Here is a 21108-nt window from a genome sequence, read left to right on the forward strand (position 1 = left end):
CTTACAACCATTTAAGAACACTTTTATTTAGTGTACTTGTGAACATCTTTTGGCCTTTCTCTATCACGGCATATATTTGTTTGAGAGCATTAGAAGGCCATGCATATTTAATTAATTGTTGGAACTGTGTGTCACCTGCCCTGGCTTGAGGGCAAGCAGTCACATTTGCATTCATATTTGCAAACACCAAGGTAGCGTCCTGAAATGGTATACTGTCTGTCTTCTGTGTTGAAATTTGTTCTCATATTTATTGGCTGACGGTACATTTCTCTGTTGACACGCGAGACATTTTGCAGGCGGTTTCTTGTATCCAGTTGTTCAATGTTCTCACCAGTTGGAAATAACTTCGGATATGATGGACAAATTCATTTCGAAGATTTGTTTCGATCACAATAAGAATTCATATACACATAATATTTAAAAATATTGGCCATTAAATTTTCAACGTTTGATGCACCTTTAAAATTCCTTATACAGTTTAGAGAACGACAATTGAGAACGATTGTGAGATTAAAAACTGATCTTGCTGAACCGTGTGCTGGAGGTTCCCCTAGAGCACTTCGACCACCTCATCCTCCTGGTCACATCCCTCCCCCTCTCCCTGCTGCTGTGGCAGGCTGAGCTGGTGGCTCTGGATGAGGCCCATGGCTGAGCTGCCGGAGCTGTGGAGGAACGCGCCCAGGACCTCTGTCTCCGGCGGGCCACTCGGGTTCTGAAACCACGGGCCAAAGGTCTGGGTAGCGTATGGGTGAGCCCCCGGAGGTCCTGGGGGGCTAGCTCCGCCGACCCAGGCAGCCTGCTGCTGGCGCTGCAGGTACTCCAGGTGGAGGGCCGTCAGAGCCACGTCGTACCTCAAGGGGGGGGTGTCGTAGTAGCTGTTAGAAAGCGGAGCGGGATTAGGGTCGTTTATTTTGTTAGTCAAGCTAAGATCCGTTATCTCAATGAGCTACAGAGAGTAACTACCAAAAAACTATGACTAATACATTTCATGACTGAATGCTTCCTAAAATAAACAATGCTCATTGTCTAGCCCGCCAACACCCAATGAACAACCCTGGTCAATGGGACACACACCAAACGCAACGTCTAAACACAAGAATAAAGTGAAGAACCAGACCTTAACTGCAGTTTGATTTGTGGTATAATGGACCAGAAGGAAAATTAAGCTATACCCAACCAGACTTGCGTGGCTGAGGCGTTGATGGGTGTCCTCACCTCTGAGGGTAATACTGCGGTCCATTGAAGAATCCTTGGGGGTAGCAGGGTCCAAAGTGAGGGTTGGGGTAGATGGCGCGTGGTCGGGGCGTCAAAGCAGAAGATGCTGAGTAGAGGTTGGAAGGAGCTGGGTTGGACCAAGACATGGGCATGAACTGAGGAAAGGAGCAGACCATGCTGGACGGAGATGGCCCAGGAAGGAATCTTGCGTCTGAATGTTGGCCCTGAGAAAGGCCCTGGGGGCAGCTGTTGAGCGCATGGGAGGGCCTGGGAAAGGGAGAGGGGCCTGGATTTGAGGCTGGTGTGTGCAAGGTCCGAGGGTCTGCCCCTCTGGATGGCCAGGCGCCAGGCAGAGTGGGGAACACCGGGACGGATGTGGTGGATGACGGGAGACTGTGAGGGGTAGGTGGTAGACTGGTAGGTGCAGGACGACTGGAGCCTGAAGGATAGAACACAGCAAAGCATGCATGACATCTCCCTCCTGCAGATGATGTTATAACCTGGGGTAGATATACACCAGGGTATATAATAATACAAACACACACACATACATATCAATATATTGATCTAAATATACATGCACACACAGGCAAGAACAACCCAGTACAAACATAAACACACACAACCGATACACATCATGATGCATAAAGTGACACGCAACACGCAAAGAAAGAATACGCATCTGTATGAAGCTCTATTGATATCGGTAATTGTGCGTGCGTGTATTAGTTTTAAAATGCATCATTTCCTAGTCCCAAGTCACCAGAAGTCAGCCATAAGGGACGAGACAGGACCCAGCAAAAATCGTAGGAAATATGATCCTGAAAGCGTTTCTGTTTTTCTGTGGAGAGCAAGTTCCCCCAGATCCCCACAAAGGCTATGAAAGTCCTAATCCCCTTCACAATATTTACATTTGATTAGTTATTGAAAGTCATCATTGCCTGGAACACACAAAAGATGTCAATAACTGAAGAGGCATCTGTTAGGTCAGGCGGACGGGATTTTATTTTGGGGGCGGGGTATCGGCTGTCCTTACCTACTCTAAGGGGAGGCTCACATTCATCCAATTTGAAAACCCCTGCTGTATAGCAAGCATGTATGGTGTATCCACACAGAATACATACCTGTCGTCCTTCCACAAGTCATTGGTCAGGTTGCACAATGTAGCCCATTAAGAGCCTAATATTTCTCCCCAGAGGTATAGATTAAACATGAAGCTGTGAAAGCCTCTACTTGTCCACTAGAGATGAGCCACACGGGGATGTTCATTCGGGGGGTCCCACCTGCTCCCCGCTCGCTGTGGAGGAGAGGGTTGGAGGGCTGTATTGAGCGGAGACGGGTGGAAGCCTGACCACGTGGCTCTTCTTCCATAGCCTGGACGGCATCAGAGGGGCTGGGCCGGTGGCCCCCAGGACCCCCCTTCTTCTTCTGGGGCTGATAGATCCAGCCTGAAGTAGAAACAGATCAACAGGCTTTTCTGCCAGGATCACCCAAACTATTTCAATACAACTATTCCATTCCTACCAGTAACCAGTTTCATATTTGTAAAGTAAAAGTAAACTTCAACTGTTTTCGAATAAAAGTGAAAAAGTGCTTTGGTGAAAATAGTTTGGTGGTTTTGTTGTGATAGTTTGGTGACTGTATGTTATTATTTGCCACAGCTCTGGGTCTTACCAGCGGAGATTCAAACTCACACCAATTTCTGCCAGAAGTTACATATGAATTTGTCCTACCAGGGAACTGCTGCTGATGGACATTTTTCAGTCTCTGAGCCTCCTGAAAGTAGGGGTTTTTCTGCTCCTCACTCATCCGGCTCCACTCGTTGCCCAGCTGGATGCTGATGTCTGCGTTGGTGGCCTGAGGGCTGACCCTGGACAGGGCCGGTCGGTTGATACGAGCCCACACCATGAAGGCGTTCATTGGCCTTTTGATATTGCCCTTTTTGAATCCTTTGCTGTATGGTGACTCGGTCAAAACCAGGACTTTTACATTTTCTTTGTGGAATGAAACAAAATAACATGTAAGGCTAAACATTGGTTGTGATCTGATTTTTTACCCTTCAAAAAAGTTGTGTGCCAGAAGGTCTCACCTTCATCTGAGGGAGGGAGAGTGACATCCAGGCCTGCGGTGGGTTTAGGGCTGTGTTGCGGGGTACCGGTCTGGGACATCTGAAAGGCCTGGAAGACACTGATCGGGGGACGTGGACCAGCAGAGGTCGCGTTGAAAGATCGAATATATCCACCGTCGGTTGGGGAGAAAGCGTGAGTAACGTTACCGCCTGGCCTCGCATCTCGTTGCTTACTGGCCTCTGTTAGTCCTCCAGGCCCGGGAGCCGAATCAGGCTTTTCACACGATGAGGGTGTGGAGGGCCGCGGGTCTCCAGGATCATGTTGGCGGGCTATGGTGTGTAGAACGAAGTTGTCGATCTGGATCGGATCTTCGGCCTCCCACTGGGTTCCGATTATGGTTTCATGCCCTCGCACGTCCTTAACCTTTCTAATTTTCTGCTGTTTGGTTCTTAAAAGGTCGAGATTTTCTGCCTGATCAATATTTTCAAAACGCGTCTGCACACCTCGCTTGTTCTGTGTCTTCATGGTTTAAGATAATGAATTCGGTTAAAGATTATTGATACAGTTCAAGATCATCAATACGGTTAAAAATCATGAACACGTTTAAGGATAATTAATACGGTTAAATATTAATACGGTTTAAATCATTAGTAGGCTACGGTTAAAGATCATTCATAAGAGGTCCAACTGTCACGGAGTTTAAACTGGCTTCCCGCGCGCCGCAGAGAACGTGTTTATTTAGTACGGTAAATTCCTGCGGACCTGCTGACCTGATCAAGTTTAAAGGATAAAACAGTAGAAACAATAGCTGTGTTCGAAATCGTTCCCTATTCCCTATATAGTGTACATGATATAGTGCACTATATAGGGAATAGGGAACGAGAATTCGGACACTACGCTGAACATTTCTAAACGTCATTTGCGTCAGTAAATGCGCCGGGTATTTGTGTGACGCAGACAGATGCGCCCACATCAAGTAAACAAACCGGGCACTCACGACAAAAGCTGGAGGTTGTATTGATGTTGAATGTTACATTTCCTTGTTTAATTAATTTTGAATGTTTAATATTCTATGTTAAATCCCAAATAAATTGTTGACATTTTCTAAACGAAAGCCGGAGACTCCATCATTAAATGTATTCGTTTTCGCGGTTATTCAGCTTCTTCTTCTCCCCTGGAAAAATACTACCGCATTGCATTGTGGTATACGGGAGTAACATGTAGGGAACATCGTATGTACCCTATTTTAAGTCCACTATATAGTGCCCTATATAGTGGACCACTGAGAATTCGAACACCCTAGAAAATGGCGTGCACCCTATTTAGTGCACTACATCCATGATAGGGAACGATTTCGAACACAGCTAATGATGACCTGCGGTCCTTAACTATGGAGTTAGAATCATGCCAAAACCCCGCACACACGCAAAACGTGTTTTGCTCACGCATAACGATTCACACGCACACAAAACGTGTTTTACTCACGCACAATGATTCACACACACACACACACACACACACGCTCAGTGTGGTTTGCAAATACAAAACATCATTCACAAACTAATGCATTTTGCATTAGTTTGTGAAAAATCCTTCAAGTACACAAAGCAATTCTACAAGTACGGAACAATGAAAGCTGCGCGTGGATCGGAAGGCATTTGCGCACGGATCCTATAGAGTGGCGAAGTCACGCCCCTTCCGGTAGGGCTCATGGGACCTATGAGATCGAAAAATATGAATGGGTGTCAATGGAGAGAAAATAATTATTTTCTGGTCCCGGTCTTTATATGCCCTGGATTACACATATGTTGTTTGTGGATTTAAAGGATAATTTTTCATGCAAAGAGTTCGACCGTTTATTGTGCAATTGTTCAGATAAAGGCTGTAGAGAAAACACAACGAGAAAGACTACACGGCTCGTATGTGACGTCACGCTCCCTGCGACTGGCGTGGAGAAGACCGACAATCTTCCCATCGGCATCACTGAAATTCTGCACGTGCCCCGATTTATAATGGTTTTCACCTCTTTCGATGCTTTTATCCTCCCCTTGGAAAAAGCGGTGAAGTGGGGCAGAGAGATCGCCATCTCTGTGCCGAGTTCCAAGGGCGGGTGTGGTGACGTATATCATATGCGTTGAGAGCAGCGAAGAGCTGTAGTTCACAAAGCGGCCTCACATAAAACCTAAAATAATCTAACTTCTTCATGAACATTTTTAGTTTTGTTTGCATGAAAAATTATCATTTAAATCCACAAACAACATACGTGTAATCCAGGGCATATAAAGACTGGGACCAGAAAATAATTATTTTCTCTCCATTGACACCCATTCATATTTTTCGATCTCATAGGTCCCATGAGCCCTACCGGAAGGGGCGTGACTTCGCCACTCTATAGGGTCCGACTGCGTCCTGCGTCCTGGCAAGACACGCCCCGTGTAGAAATACACGCCCCTCGTGGGAAATACACGCCCCTCGACTGACCAATCTCAGCGTGATGACGTAATACGTAGGATTGTGATTTCCTACTGAGATCGGGGAGTAACGTAGGATTGTGATTTCCTACTGAGATCGGGGAGTAATTTTCCAACGTCATCGTTAACTCTTCTGTTACGAAGCTGTTCCACTCTAACCATGTCAGAGTGGCTGGCAGTGAAATGTGCACAGAATGTGGTGTAGACTATCAAGTTGGTAAGAAACAACTGATAATACCGTGACATCATTTTATTTATAAAGACAAATGAAAATGGTTTTAGAACTGGTTATATAAATGATAACATAAAGAATCGGCCCCCGGTCCCCCAGTTCAATTAAAACAATGGGTAAAATGTCGCTACTCCCAAGAAGCAAACACTTTCAGCTTTCTCCGGTCAAACATCTCCACACAGAACATTTCGTAGTCCTTCTTTGAATTGAAGAAGAACTGGAACGGTTCAATCCTGTTTAGGCTTTCTTCCGGGCAACTGCGGTCAACGGATTTCAGCTCTGCTAATAATGCCTGCTGCTCTGCACCTTCCACCCCAATGACCATCGGGAGAGAAACGTGGTCGGTGAAGGTCTGCAACTGGCACCATGCTGCTGCCTCAATTGTGTCCTTCAGGAAAACATCATCTGCCTTGAAGAAAGAAAAATAATTTGTGTCTGTACTTGGCAAAAAAAACAATAATTGACATCCTACTCTCGCAAAACCACACAATGGTATGCTAACGAAGGCTACTACTGATGAGTTTTCAATGATGAACAAAACTATTCAACTATAGTCATCTGACCTATTGTATCTGGCTATATATACAGTACTAACAGTGGAGTTAAAAAGTTAGTGTAATATTTTGCTCATGGGCGGTGTCATTTAAATTCTGGCTCTTAATATTCACAAAAATATTTATTGGAATTTGCTCTGAAAATGTCAGGCTGACCAAAGAGTAATGAAGAGAAACCGAATTTGCATTTACTGATAACTGTGATGTCAAATGCATATACTTGGCTTTACAGAGGTACAAAGTAAAGTTACTTAAAGGATACAAGCCTTAGAATTGTACATTTTCGCCCCTATTCCACTTGTATTGTTTACAGACAATACTTATGCATACGATAGGGAATTCTTAGTAAGGGAAACATGACTCAGGCCATAAGGGTAGGCTACATTTTTTTATTATAGAGAAAGGGAAGGTCATTACACATAAGCATTTAAAGTAAATAAAAAAGTAAATACAAAATATGTGCAATAACATTAAGGGATACAATTATTATTAAAAATGGGAAACACAAGAGGCATTGGCAGGTATAAGTTAACACAAAAAAAAGTACAAAATTAAGGGGACGGAGAAGAGGGCCCCCAGAATTGGGACCCAGAGGCAGAGCAGATGTGTGTGTGTGTGTGTGTGTGTGTGTGTGTGTGTGTGTGTGTGTGTGTGTGTGTGTGTGTGTGTGTGTGTGTGTGTGTGTGTGTGTGTGTGTGTGTGTGTGTGTGTGTGTGTGTGTGTGTGTGTGTGTGTGTGTGTGTGTGTGTGTGTGTGTGTGTGTGTGGCGTAGCCAAACATCTCGCAGGGGCCCCTTCTACAATATTTCGGGTTAGGGTTATTACAGCAATAGGTGTATATAAGAAACATAACTTCTTACCTTGGTCAAAACCTTCCGCTTCCGCTTCCGCGTTACCCGGAACACCGGTGCCAGGAGTCCATTCACCATCTGGTGTCCTTCTTGGGTGAAATGACAGAATCTTTTGCCACATCTGCAGTAGAAAGAAAGGGAAAGAAAGACAGAAAGAAAGTCAAAGAAAAAAAAACACGCACCGCACACACACACACACACACACACACACACACACACACACACACACACACACACACACACACACACACACACACACACACACACACACACACACACACACACACACACACACACACACAGGGTTGCCAAGCCAACATGAAAAATGTATTTATTTTGCATTTGTAGGTTAAGATCCATACCCTTCAATCCCGTAGTTGTCCAAAAGGAGCTTGCTCCACCACCTCCTGAGATGAGGCATATCCAACTGAAGAGGAACATTAAAATGAAGTTTACCACATAACCATTATGATGCTGCTTCTAAATACTGACGCTAGCACAGATAGTACTTACAACGTTGAAATCGAAGTGCGCGTCCATGGTAATGTACCAGGAGTACTGTAGAACATAGAATGTAATAATGTTGGGTTGTGATCATAGGCAGGGTGTGATTTTACCAGCAATTGGCATGCTTAGGCAGTTAAGACTAGTTTATAGTCATCTTAGAAAAAAAATTGGCCATTATAACATTAGCAAATAAAATGCTGTGTGTTAAAAAAGGTATGATAAAGCAAATGAATGGAGCATGGTAACTCACCATGACCATAAAGACTCCACAGTCGATGCCATATAGTTGTTGTGGAACACCCTGTGCCATAAAACAGGTTGTAAGATGAACAGTCATAGCCCTACACACATTTTCCTGATGTGCTTGTTATCTCAGCAATTATTACCTCAATGTCCAAGCCAGTCTCCTCGGTCCAGGTGCCAGGCATCAATTGTTGCGCAACAACCCTAATACAAATTTGATGACAAGCATTGTACAGTTGTCAGGTTAGACAGCAAAGTGAGAAAGATGCAAAACATAAAAGGAAACTAGGCAAATCAGGGGAACGTGATTGCCTAGTAACGACTTTAACTTTGGCAAGTCAGGGGAACGTGACCACCTTCCAAAATGAGCTATGGGAAACTAGGCAAGTCAGGGGCTAACCACATAGCCATGGGATGACAACTTCAAATCGGTAACACGGCGAAATGATGATAATCAAATCAATACAAACCAGTGAGAGTATATTGCGACAAAAACCAACACGGCATCAAACGCGGTACTTAACAATTAAATAGGTAACATGAAAAGCAACAACTGTTAAGCTTAAGCAATATCAACATAAAAGAAAAGTTAGCAGAGACATCCCAAAAACGCAGCCAATTTGTGGTTGGATTGACGACACATTATTACGCTGTGAGTGTACATGAACATTTAAAGTAGAACTACACCAAGAACAATGACAGTATACGATCTCTGACTGATAATGCAGTCCACTTACCAAATCAATCGAGGCAATAATCTTTCTGCTGTCTGCTGTTGACCAGTTCGTTACATCTCCGGAGTAGGTTCGACAAGAGAAGAGACGCCGTCGTGAATCAGACCAATCAGGGCCGACTACGCCCCCGACCCTACTCTGTATAGGCGTGTATTTCACACGCGGGGCGTGTATTTCCCACGAGGGGCGTGTATTTCCCACGAGGGGCGTGTATTTCTAGGACGCAGGACGCAGTCGGACCCTACTCGAATTTTCCGCCTTGCTGATCCGTGCGCAAATGCCTTCCGAGTTCCGATCCACGCGCAGTTTTCAGCGTTCCGTACTTGTAGAATTGTTTTGTGTACTTGAAGGATTTTTTTTTGTACTTTGTGTAAAACAAACTATTTGTTTCTGAAGCAAAATGCATTAGTTTGTGAATGATGTTTTGTATTTGCAAACCACACTGAGCGTGTGTGTGAATCCATTGTGCGTGAGTAAAACACGTTTTGTGTGCGTGTGAATCGTTATGCGTGAGCAAAACACGTTTTGCGTGTGTGAGGGGTTTTGGCATGATTCTAACTCTATAGGCCTACTTAACTTCGACAGAAACACTCCGATGACCTGAGGACGGTGGTTAAGCTTGCTATAGTTTAGGGATGGAGTAGATTTACTTAAGTTACAAGTTTGCTTTTGTTTTGGTTGTCTTCACAATGATCACCAAAAAACCAAACAATGTATGTATAGGATGTTTTAAATAATATAATTTAATGAGCTGCCGAGAAGTAGGCTACAGAGATACAGGTTGGTTTCAATCAAATGAATGGACTGCAAAGGAAAAGGGTGAGTTATTCTATCATTCACAGTTTAATACAAAGTATTTTAGTAGCTTTCAAGTATACAAACATAACCTGCGAGACAATGAAGACAAACAGCTGTGGAACAAATAACGATCCCTCTGAGTAACGTTAGGCCTTTAGTAAAATAAAGATTTGGTCATTGGAGTGCAGAACCATCAGGCTCTTCTTTGCATCTCCACACACACACACACACACACACACACACACACACACACACACACACACACACACACACACACACACACACACACACACACACACACACACACACACACTTCTGCTAGCAACACAAAGTGACCCAAGTTTTGACATGGTTGACTGTTCTAAAGATTTTTGCTTGGTATGAATCTAAGATGCTCAGGGTACCAAAAAGTTTGGTGTGGGCTGTGATTATGTTGCTCTGCCATTATTTATGAGGGGAAAAGTTTACATTTAAACTATAGGCTAAGATTGAACAAACTCAAACTACTTTTAGCAAACATTTTGTGTATAGTAAAAACATACTATAGCTTAATTCAAAATTATATGGAATAGCATTCTTAAGGACCTGAGGATCAGTGGCATGATCCAAATACTGATGACACTCCCTTCAGCCCTTACACCGTGTACACAAGTACAAGTGTCCAAGGTTTGAGGAGGGGACGCTCTTTATAAAAGATATAGGGGTCAGAACTAATCCTTATCCCCAGGTAAGCAGTAGGATATTTCACTTTCTTGGATACACTTTAGTTTTCATGGTCAAAAGAAAAAGGCCATGGTAGGCTATAGCACATCCAAATGCTACACGTGGAAAATAATTTCTAAACAAAAATAAAATGAGGTGATGTGACAGTGCAGATCTGTTTTCGTTAAATATCCATTATATAATAAATGGGCAATTAAATTGGTCTCAAGAAAACAACACCATAACACTTCATACGTGATACACCTATTTGTCCCTCTAGTGGTCAACCGGTGCACTTACACTTCATAGTTGACGAGCAGAGCCGTTTTACGCCCTAACAGCAAAAAATGCACCCCCTTCCCCCCCTTCATTAGTCCAAAACATGCCGACCAACAACTGGAATCCTGAGAAACAAGAGCCAGATGGGAAACCACGCTGTTCTTCAGGAAGTCCTCCTGTTATCTCCTAGTCTTTATCTCGTCTTCACCCCTCTTTCACATACACACCTCAGAGTCAGACATGCATTCATGAAAGAACTTCTTCATTTTCCGAAGTCAAAGTTGCCAAAGTTACCGAAGGCATCTTGTTTGGGTGGCACCATGACCGGGGCGATGGCGTGAGCCAGGCCCAAGGCGGGCATCCCCGCGGCAGGCATGCCCAGGCCAGCCATGCTGCCCATCATCACCGGAGCCGTCAGGCCCATGTTCATGCTCATGTTCATCCCCATGATGCCTTGGCTCACTGGGATTCCACTCATGCCCATTCCCATGGTCCCCGTTGCCATGGATGCAGGCATGCCCATGGCGCTGCTGGCCATCATAGGATTGGGTGTTCTGAGTGGGGTGGCCGGGGGCAGGGAGCTGAGGTTTAGCCCCCCAAAGTTCTGGGGCAGCAGATTGACTGGGGGCAGGCCTGCAGAAATACAAGTTCAGTCATTCATATTTTGCCGTCCAACACAGACGCAATTATTTTAGCGTAAATTGTTAGAAATGCCAGTTGCAAAAGGTCTCGTCTACCTTGTTGCTGGATGATATTGTTGAGAGTGGGGGGCGTCTTGGAGTTGAGGCCAGACGACAGGAAGTCGAGGCTGATGTTGACGGAGGGATCAGACCAGGTGGACCCCAACGGCGTCTGACCTCCGGCCCCCAACTTCTGCTGCGGCCCAATTGGCCCCTGGGACACCAGACCCCCCATGCTCTGAAACACAGAAGTAATACCGTGACCGCTCTAATGTTTATCTCTATAAGATATCCAAGATCCTTTAATGGACAATCATACGTTACCATTACAGAAATACAATTTTGACAGACACACCCACCTGCTGGGAGCGGGAGAGTGGCATCGTTGGCATGGAAACAGTTGTCCCCCCAAGAGAGAAAGTCAAGCTCTGAGACGTGCACATCGTTGCATGCTGATTGGTCAGTGAATTGTTTGTCCCGCCCATGAGGTCAAAAAGCTCAGCAGAGGGTGGAACAGCATCGTGTCCAGGGGCAGTGGCTGATTGGACGTTGCCAAACAGGTCAGTGGAAGGCTGAGACGAAGCTGTGGCAGATGATGGTGGGGTAGAAAATGCATTCCAATCCCCAAACTCTCCATTCCCATTTGGTGTGGCAGCACCTGCAGGACAGGGGATGGTTAGCTTTGTTGCTCACTACATAAGTCAAGTTCATCCAAAATACAGCTTTAAAAGGGGGAAGAGGGAGGTACCCATGTTGGATGGGAGGCTAGCAGAAGCTGCGGGGGAAGAGAAGTCAGCAAACCCAGCAATGAGCTCTGAACTGCTGCCTGAAAACACAGACACCAAACACCAAACACACCAGCAGGCGTCTATTTCAGCAGAGAACTCCTTTTTCAAACCCTGAATCCCATGTGGATGTGAGGTGAAGCAGCCTACCCGAGGCAGCTCCAGGATGAGGTGGGTGGTCAACCATGAGCAGGTCCGCCAGACCACTGCTGGGAGATAGCCTGACAGACGTCTAGATCCACAAGAAAGAGGAAAAAAGTCAACATCTCACCAAACGAAAAGCGTGTTTGACCCAGGGTCCGGTGTGTGTTTGACCCAGGGTCCGCTGTGTGTTTGACCCAGGGTCCGGTGTGTGTTTGACCCAGGGTTCGGTGTGTGTTTGACCCAGGATCCGGTGTGTGTTTGACCCAGGGTCCGGTGTGTGTTTGACCCAGGGTCCGGTGCGTGTTTGACCCAGGGTCCGGTGCGTGTTTGACCCAGGGTCCGGTGTGTGTTTGACCCAGGGTCCGGTGCGTGTTGTGTGTGTTTGACAGAGGGTCCGGTGTGTGTTTGACCCAGGGTCCGGTGTGTGTTTGACCCAGGGTCCGGTGTGTGTTGTGTGTGTTTGACAGAGGGTCCGGTGTGTGTTTGACCCAGGGTCCAGTGTGTGTTGTGTGTGTTTGACAGAGGGTCCGGTGTGTGTTTGACCCAGGGTCCGGTGCGTGTTTGACCCAGGGTCCGGTGTGTGTTTGACCCAGGGTCCGGTGCGTGTTGTGTGTGTTTGACCCAGGGTCCGGTGCGTGTTTGACCCAGGGTCCGGTGTGTGTTTGACCCAGGGTCCGGTGCGTGTTGTGTGTGTTTGACAGAGGGTCCGGTGTGTGTTTGACCCAGGGTCCGGTGTGTGTTTGACCCAGGGTCCGGTGTGTGTTGTGTGTGTTTGACCCAGGGTCCGGTGTGTGTTGTGTGTGTTTGACAGAGGGTCCGGTGTGTGTTTGACCCAGGGTCCAGTGTGTGTTGTGTGTGTTTGACAGAGGGTCCGGTGTGTGTTTGACCCAGGGTCCGGTGTGTGTTGTGTGTGTTTGACAGAGGGTCCGGTGTGTGTTTGACCCAGGGTCCGGTGTGTGTTGTGTGTGTTTGACAGAGGGTCCGGTGTGTGTTTGACCCAGGGTCCGGTGTGTGTTTGACGGAGGGTCCGGTGTGTCCTACCCTCTCCTCGGGGCTGCCGTCCCCGGTGTAGTGGGCGGCTGCTCCCAGGTCCAGGGTCTTGCTGCCCGGGGCCCCGCTGCGTTTCCTGGTGGTGGTGGTGGTGGTCTCGGTGGCCTGGGTGATCTGGATGCTCTTGGTGGTCACCGTCTCCTCCTCGTCTTTGAACTCCAGCTTTTCCTGCCGGCCGTTCCTGGATGCCCGGTCTTCGTCGCCATCACTATGGCAACCGGGGATAACATAAAGCTGTGTTGTCATTCAAGATTCAAGATGGTTTATTTGTCATATGCACAACAATTACAGCAGCAGTCGCTGGCAATGAAATTCTTGAGTCTCAGGCACCTCAACAATGCAATATGAATAGAAGAAGCATAAGAGGAACACAAACTCTCCATGAAAAAATTTCTATTCAGGAGTTCGTCTGAAGATGGGCTTTGTGGTCTATTGGGAAGTTGTGTGTGCGTGCGTACGTGTGTGCACAAGTATCTGCATTTGGAAATAGAGTATTTGCATGTGGCGTGTTACTCCTGTATGTGTGAGTTTCCTATGTCTGTGTGTGTGCTGTTCCTGTGTGTTGTTCCTCTGTCTGTCTGTCTGTGTGTTGTTCGTGTGTCTGTCTGTGTGTGTTGTTCCTGTGTCTGTCTGTCTGTGTGTGTGTTCCTGTAGTTACCTGGTTCTGTCGGGGGAGTCGTCCCGCTCCTTCTTCCTGAACTTGTTGAGTGTGTCGTCGATGGTGCTGCCGATCTTGTCGCTGATCTCCCCGAGCTTCTCGCTGAAGGGGAACGCCCCTTTGCTCTTGTCCCAGTCCTCATCCCATTTGCTCCGGTCTAACTCTCCACTTCCAGCTGGAGGCAGAGCAAGGACAAAAAACTGACAGCTGAACCGACCAACGCATACCAATCAGACCGATGGGAATGGCCAGGATGTTAGATACCAAGATATGGTAGTGAAAGACAAATGGAAGATTTAGAGTAGGAAGGACATGTTTGGGACCATGTCCCCGGTGTGTTTCTCTCAGAAATGCACAGGCATGGCGGTGGGAAGCACTGGGACGTAGCATTTCTGCCTCCCTGTTCTTTTTTTTTTTTTTTTACCGTTTCTATGACAACGTGCCATGTTGGCTCCTAATTGCTCGTTCAACATAGCGGCGATCAATTCTTGTTAAACATTCACGAGCAACGTATACAGACATAAACATTATTTTTGATTTGTGAAAGAGTCTTTACATGCAACAACCAACACCGTTCTGAAATTAAACAGCAGTTGGACAGTTGACCTAATCTGTGATTGGGTGACTGGGAGAAAGCCACAGCAGCCTTTTGTCTGTGAAGTTCTGAGTCTTTCAACCTGCAGCACCTGAACAGGCTGAAACCCCCCTGGAAGAGATGCTGGGCTGCTTCACCTCATCAGAAACTATGAGAGCTAGGGGCAGGCCCTCAGAATGAGATGCTGTGGGGGACATGACCATCCTCCTTATGGCGGAAATTGCTATGAGTAGACCAGCAACATCATCTGTGACTCGTCATCATCTTTGACAAAATGGTGATGAAGTTTAAAACTGTTTTTTTTACTGCTTTTACTGGTTTTGTGAAGGTCTGGTTAACAAATCAAGATGAGCAATATATGCAAGAGACCTGGTGGGACGTTTTGCCTGTGCACTCATAACCAGTCACTTCAAGCATAGGAAAGCTTCTGGGAATCCTATATTATACATTTGGGGTACGTCAAGTCAATAAATAGTGTTGAAACAAATACACTCATTTGTTTTGCATTAGTAACCCCCAGCTCTAAATGACCATCACAGCGTTTAGACATCGGGTACTGGACTCACAGTTCTTGAAGTTGCCTCCTAGTGCACCCCCCACTGGCCCCCCGCAGACTGCCCCCCCTGTACCGCCCCTGCTGTCCGAGGAGACCCCGATGTATTTGTCTTTGTTCTTCTTGGCCTTCTTCCTCTCCTCCCGCAGCCGGTCGTCGTCCTGAACAAACTCCACCATCTCCTTCACCTTCTGCCGCACGTTGATGCCCTGGTCCTTCCCGCCCTCGTCTGGGAAAACACACGGCATGGAACGCTCATTAGGGAACGCTCCGCTCCTCGGACCACTGTGAGGCAGCTCTAAAAGATACCCCAGTCATAATGTAGGCCTGCAGAGTGAACTTGAGGGTCAGTTGTTACCGTACCCAAAAGGTGATGGGGGCATTTTCAGCTAAATGTTCAAGGACACTACAAAACTCCTGAACCATGCAGACAAATATGTGAGCCATATATGAGCCCTTTGTTGCCACATGTTTGAATCACACTGGAGGAAAAAACGAGATTCCAGGGCCTCTTCGGATATATAGCAGTATTGGAATACTGTAAAGCACTACCATCATTGTAAGTAATAACCACAACAATTTAGGTCATAATCCAACACAATTGAAATCTAGAAAGTAAAATGATGAAGGCCATTCTCATTTTAACTAAATGTGAAAAAAAATCTGCCACCTCCGATACACTTTGTTCCTTCAACAAAATAATAACCAGAGTGGCTACAAGTTAGAAGGGATCCGGTCTAATACATCTGGACCTATGACACCCTTGGAGACTACAAGTTGGAAGGTACTGTCAAATATATCTGGACCTATGAACCTAGTGGCTACGAGTTAAAAGGGCTCTTGTCTAATACATCTGTCCTGTGACCCCCTTAGAGGCTAGGAGTTTTTGAATGGAGGGTTATAGGAATAAAGTTATATGAAACTAAACAGCTGTGTTGTTACCGATAAAGTTGTAGTTCTCTAGCGATCGCAGGTCGTAAATGTGTTCCCGGGCGCTGGTGACCACTCGTTCTGACCCATTTCTAATCAAATAGGCCAGCAAGAGTAAAGCCTGGGAGGGGAGAGAGAAAATATATCCACGTTAGATGGAGCTAAAAACGGATTGATTGGTGAAAAGAGGGCTTCTGGTTCAGTGCAGTTCCTTTTAGTCAGTGCACTATTGCAACGGGGCATCCTCTGCTGCTCTTCCTGGTCAGCTACACACATTTATAAAAACACACAGGGTGCTACCTTACCATCAAGCAAGCTGATGGTAAGCTTGCCTCAAGTATCTTCTGACCACACACAGCCAAGACCTTAACCATTAACGTTATGGTTTAGTTTGCTGCTCAAAGTCTAACAGGAAGTGACATATTTAACCCATTCTGCCATAATAATTTTTCAAGACAACCATTCTCTAGACTTCAGATGAACCCTGTTCAAGACAACCATGCAGCAGTGAAGCACCGCACAGCTCCATGAACGGCTGCACAAAGTGGGCCTTCAGAAAGGAACAAGAGGAACTTTAATAACTACCAATCTCCTTCACAATAAGGATAGTCTTCCATTGTACTGCCTCGACATGGTTACTGTACCTTGTAGACCCGTCTCCAGTTCTTCTTGTTGTCCTTGAGCATTCTGGTCCATAGCATGTTCATCACCTCTGGGAACTGCTCATACATGAAGGTCGACCTACACACACACACACACACACACACACACACACACACACACACACACACACACACACACACACACACACACACACACACACACACACACACACACACACACACACACACACACACACACACACACACAGCATTAGTGTCCATCTTCTGGAATATGTGTGCACAAAGTTTTTTATTTGGGGTTTTATAATCGATGCACTTGAACACCAGTGCGTACAATAGTACAGAGTGAGTGAGTGTTTGTCTTACTTGGCTATCTCTCCCATCAGCTGGCCCGAGGGGCCCCAGGGGTCATCGTTGGTGGCCTCTCTCACCTTGGACTCGATCTCTGAGTAGTTCATCACCACATTGGTGCTGGGGAAACAGAACACAGCGCCTCAGCCGGGGGAAGCTCTGGACACGTCGCTTTTGATCAAGACGTCCAGGACGACACACAGCCAACCCCGCCCAACATCCTTCCAACCCTCTGCCCCCCGTCCTCCTGACCCCCTGACACCAGGGTCTGGGAATCCCACGTCACATGGGTGTACACCGAAGGTGCTAAACAATATGGTTGCGGCGTCCGTGAAGTCACCCAGCATTAACACGTGACATTATGAAGGAATACATTTGCTTTCTACAGTCGGGTCGCCTCCCTTAGACCTCCAAACTTGGCTACTCTGAAGGGGGTCTTAAAGCGACATGGTACAAAACTGAACGTTTTAAAACAGTGAGAATGATAAGGGGTATATGAACATACAGGCTGGTAAGTTTGTAACCCTATTCTTGCAGTAACCCCAAATGAAATTATTAACCCTAAAAAGAAGCATGATATGGGATCTTTAATACCTTTTCAATTAAATGTATCCGTCAACCAGGAAGTTGGAACCATAAAATGGATCACTACTGAAATCCTAACCGACCCAAGAAAACCTCATCTAGCTTTATATGACGAGAAGTCATATAGTTTCACACACGGTCGGGCTGCAAATGTCAAAGTATTACACACACAAAAAATAGAAACAGTAAAACACATCTGCAGCTACTAAAGGCCCATCCACTGAATATATTTCTGCCAAGAAAACAAAGCAAGATGAAAGGCAGGCAGAGGGATTCTCTATCCAAAAAAGAACATCTCTGCCCTATGAATAATGAAAGAAAGCTCTCTTCTGTAACCTGGTCGGCACACCTAGACACAAAACACAAGGAACACAAACTCATAGGCGACAATGGGTATGGTTGTTTTCATGACACACACACATGAAATGTGTGTCTGTGTGTGCTTGTGCGTAGAGGAGACAGCCGGACACAACCGTTCTGTTATAGCTTTGTTCTACGGCCCCATTGAGCTCCTGATGCAGGTCTTTGAAGTTTGTTTGTGTTCTGTGTGTTCAATGTGCCCAATTACATTTTCTCTGCGAGATACCTAGATATTATCTATCTACCTACATATTATCCATCTATCTATGTAAATAGTATCCATCTATCTCTACCTAGAGATAGATGGTGTCTACCAACACCATGAAGAGGGAGTGAAATAACATGTCACTTCCAGATCAATTATATCATTCCAAAAAAAGCTGTGATGTGTTTTTTGGAATAACTCCAGATAAAAGTTAAGTGCAGTTTAGAGCGTCCTAAATGACAACTTTGAAGATTAAAAGGAATGCATAATACTTCAAACATATACATGGCTTTATGATATATTACGATTTTGCTGGAATGAATTACAAACATTATAAGAGAAAGAGAAAACTACCCTGTCCTGGTAAACCTGGTCACCTGTAAAATAATGTACATTTCCTGAATCGATACAAATCTTGTTAAGAAGAAGAGATAGCAGGAGCAGCAAGCCCTAGACTGGACATCAGAACTGACCCGTTTGAATGGGACGAATTATTTGTGCTGACAAAGTTACCCCTACATGTCACACTACTTAAACATGTGTAACAATAATGGAGATTAGATAATTCACATTCTTGTTTGTTAACCACCAACAGTGTTGCATGTTTTATTTAATTGTTCTAAATGATGGCCAGCCATGTGGCGCAATAAAAGGCTCTAGTCCTATGGCAGGAAAGGACACGCTAGGCCTCGCTGGGGGCGGTGAAGTCTCAATGATGCATCTATCATCTACATGTGTCCATTATTGTGCCCTTCAACAGAGCGAGGAAGTTATTCTCTCTCGATAGTGGTTATTCATGGAGCCCTTGAAGGCTCCCGAGGCGCCAAGGCTCCTCAGTAGAGGAAGAGAACTGAGGCTCGAGGATGAACCCATACAGCTAGCTAATTCTCTTAGCCGTGCTAAGAGAATTAGCTCGCTGCATGGGTTCATCCTCGATCGGGGACAGACTTGGCTCCACATTTATAAGAGAGCCACTTGATCACCTATCAAATCTAAGTAGGTCTAATAAAAGCATGATATGTGCATTTCTAAAACTATAACGACTGGCCGCAAGGTGTAATTGGCGCCTAGCCATCCAGCTGATAGCGTTCAAGCTAACAGCTGAGTGGCGTTTGACGTCACAGCATCCTCTGTCAGCGCAAGGGGCTGCACGAGCCCAGCTGCTAAACCAATTAGCTTACTTTTAAATCATACTCACGCTTTATCCACTAGTTCTCTGACCTTCCACATATTTAGGATATCCCCATGCGACCGCGAACCCCCCGCCGTGAGAATGAGTCGCCCCGCCTCAGAAGCCGCTGATGCCGCAGACCTCCGTCCTCGAGCCGCCGCCGCGCTACAGCATCAGCTGCTGTTGCTACAGAAACCTCCCTGCGTGTGTGCGTAACGGGCACGTAGCAGGGCCCTCCCCTGTCTCTCCTACGTGCGTACGTAACGGCGACGTAGCTGGCCCCCTGTCTCGTACGTAGAGCCGGCAACGCTGGAGCATCTTAACATCCAGGGGGGCAATATCTGTCCCAGTCCACAATGCAATCCAAACAATTGTGGACACAAGGAACGGTTACGGCGATTGTGTCCTGTATTATTCATCCAGCCAGTGGAGCAGTAGGCCTAATATCATTGTAAATTTGCTTACTTTGTATAAGTGATTATCAACTGATAGTGATGGACATAAATCATTGCATGTCACGATGATCATCATACAATCATGCAGGTTTGCAGTTGTCAGTGTGATACCATGAGGCCTACGTTCAATATGCGTCAAAAGCTATATTTGTCATATTGCCATAAGTATTAAGCACACCTAATCGGTTACAGTTGCTGGTGTAGTGAATTGGAGATTAAATGTACGGTGATGGTCCAGTGATCTCACGCTAGATGGCGCCATTGTAGTGTCCCAAAGCAATTGGCCGAATGGCAATTTAGATGTGAAACTGCAGTCTTGGAAGTCCTACGACACCACTGTCGTTTCTGTGGATATTGTTGGCCTTTACAAACACATACACATACCCACACTCTCTCTCTCTCTCTCTCTCTCTCTCTCTCTCTCTCTCTCTCTCTCTCTCTCTCTCTCTCGCTCTCTCTCTCTCTCTCTCTCTCTCTCTCTCTCTCTCTCTCTCTCTCTCTCTCTCTCTCTCTCTCTCTCTCTCTCTCTCTCTCACACACACACACACACACACACACACACACACACACACACACACACAAACACACACTCAGACAAACACACACACAAAAACACACACAACCTCACACACACACACAAAAATACAGACACACACACAAACACAGCCTCAGATACACACACACACACACACACACACACACACACACACACACACATACCGCACACACACAGCCTTACACACACACACACACACACACACACACACACACTCACACACTCAGACACACACACATACTCAGACAAACATACACACACAAAAACACACACAACCTCACATACGCGCACAAACACACGCAGACACACACACTCAGACACAAACATACATTCAAACTCAGACACACACAGACACATACACAAACAGACATGACACACAGACACACAAACAAACAGACACACACACACAGACACACACACACACACACACACACACACACACACACCACACACACACACACACACACACACAGACAGCGTAGTCCATTCAAACTTAAGTGCGGATGAGGGCTTCATAAATTATGACATAATTAAGTGTTTAAGATGCTGTTTCCTATTGTTATAGCCTATATTTAGATGGTGGATGTGTGGAAGTCTGCTTTGGTCGACTGGTGAGCTTTCATCAGCTCTTGGTTTTGAAATGCTTTTTTTAATTTGTGGCTTGCATAAATGGCCTATTGCTTATTGAAATTTCCCTGGCAGGCTGAAACCCAATTCACTGGGTGCCAAATTATTATTTCAGTCTCTGAAACA

At 45.9% G+C, this 21108-nt stretch overlaps 2 protein-coding genes and 2 long non-coding RNA genes across 5 annotated transcripts; all 4 read right to left on the reverse strand.

Moving 5' to 3' along the window:
* Positions 1-228: 228 nt before the first annotated feature.
* Positions 229-4084, reverse strand: LOC132460838 (transcription factor SOX-30-like). Its single transcript, XM_060055766.1, has 5 exons — positions 3305-4084; positions 2949-3209; positions 2499-2663; positions 1216-1654; positions 229-875 (listed from the first exon to the last, which is right to left on the reverse strand). The coding sequence occupies exons 1-5, from the start codon at positions 3807-3809 to the stop codon at positions 551-553; spliced, it is 1695 nt and encodes a 564-aa protein (XP_059911749.1). The 5' UTR covers positions 3810-4084; the 3' UTR covers positions 229-550.
* Positions 4085-5990: 1906 nt separating this feature from the next.
* Positions 5991-7693, reverse strand: LOC132460949 (uncharacterized). Its single transcript, XR_009526487.1, has 2 exons — positions 7401-7693; positions 5991-6396 (listed from the first exon to the last, which is right to left on the reverse strand). It is a non-coding gene; the product is annotated as an uncharacterized LOC132460949 (long non-coding RNA).
* Positions 7694-9600: 1907 nt separating this feature from the next.
* LOC132460827 (clathrin interactor 1-like) lies at positions 9601-19564 on the reverse strand. Of its 2 annotated transcripts, XM_060055741.1 has the most exons (12): positions 19372-19563; positions 17039-17143; positions 16694-16790; positions 16062-16170; positions 15133-15348; positions 13972-14146; positions 13305-13521; positions 12270-12351; positions 12083-12160; positions 11694-11992; positions 11392-11572; positions 9601-11287 (listed from the first exon to the last, which is right to left on the reverse strand). In XM_060055741.1, exons 1-12 carry the CDS (start codon positions 19401-19403, stop codon positions 10917-10919), a joined length of 1962 nt encoding a protein of 653 aa, XP_059911724.1. In that variant the 5' UTR covers positions 19404-19563; the 3' UTR covers positions 9601-10916. The 2 variants fall into 2 exon arrangements, with proteins under 2 accessions (XP_059911724.1, XP_059911725.1); XM_060055742.1 differs by lacking the exon at positions 12083-12160 and having other exon boundaries at positions 19372-19564.
* LOC132460942 (uncharacterized) lies at positions 14322-15126 on the reverse strand. The gene is made up of 2 exons (XR_009526480.1): positions 14767-15126; positions 14322-14657 (listed from the first exon to the last, which is right to left on the reverse strand). It is a non-coding gene; the product is annotated as an uncharacterized LOC132460942 (long non-coding RNA).
* Positions 19565-21108: the final 1544 nt, after the last annotated feature.

The sequence above is a fragment of the Gadus macrocephalus genome, chromosome 7, assembly GCF_031168955.1.
Source record: "Gadus macrocephalus chromosome 7, ASM3116895v1".
Taxonomy (NCBI): Eukaryota; Metazoa; Chordata; class Actinopteri; order Gadiformes; family Gadidae; genus Gadus; species Gadus macrocephalus.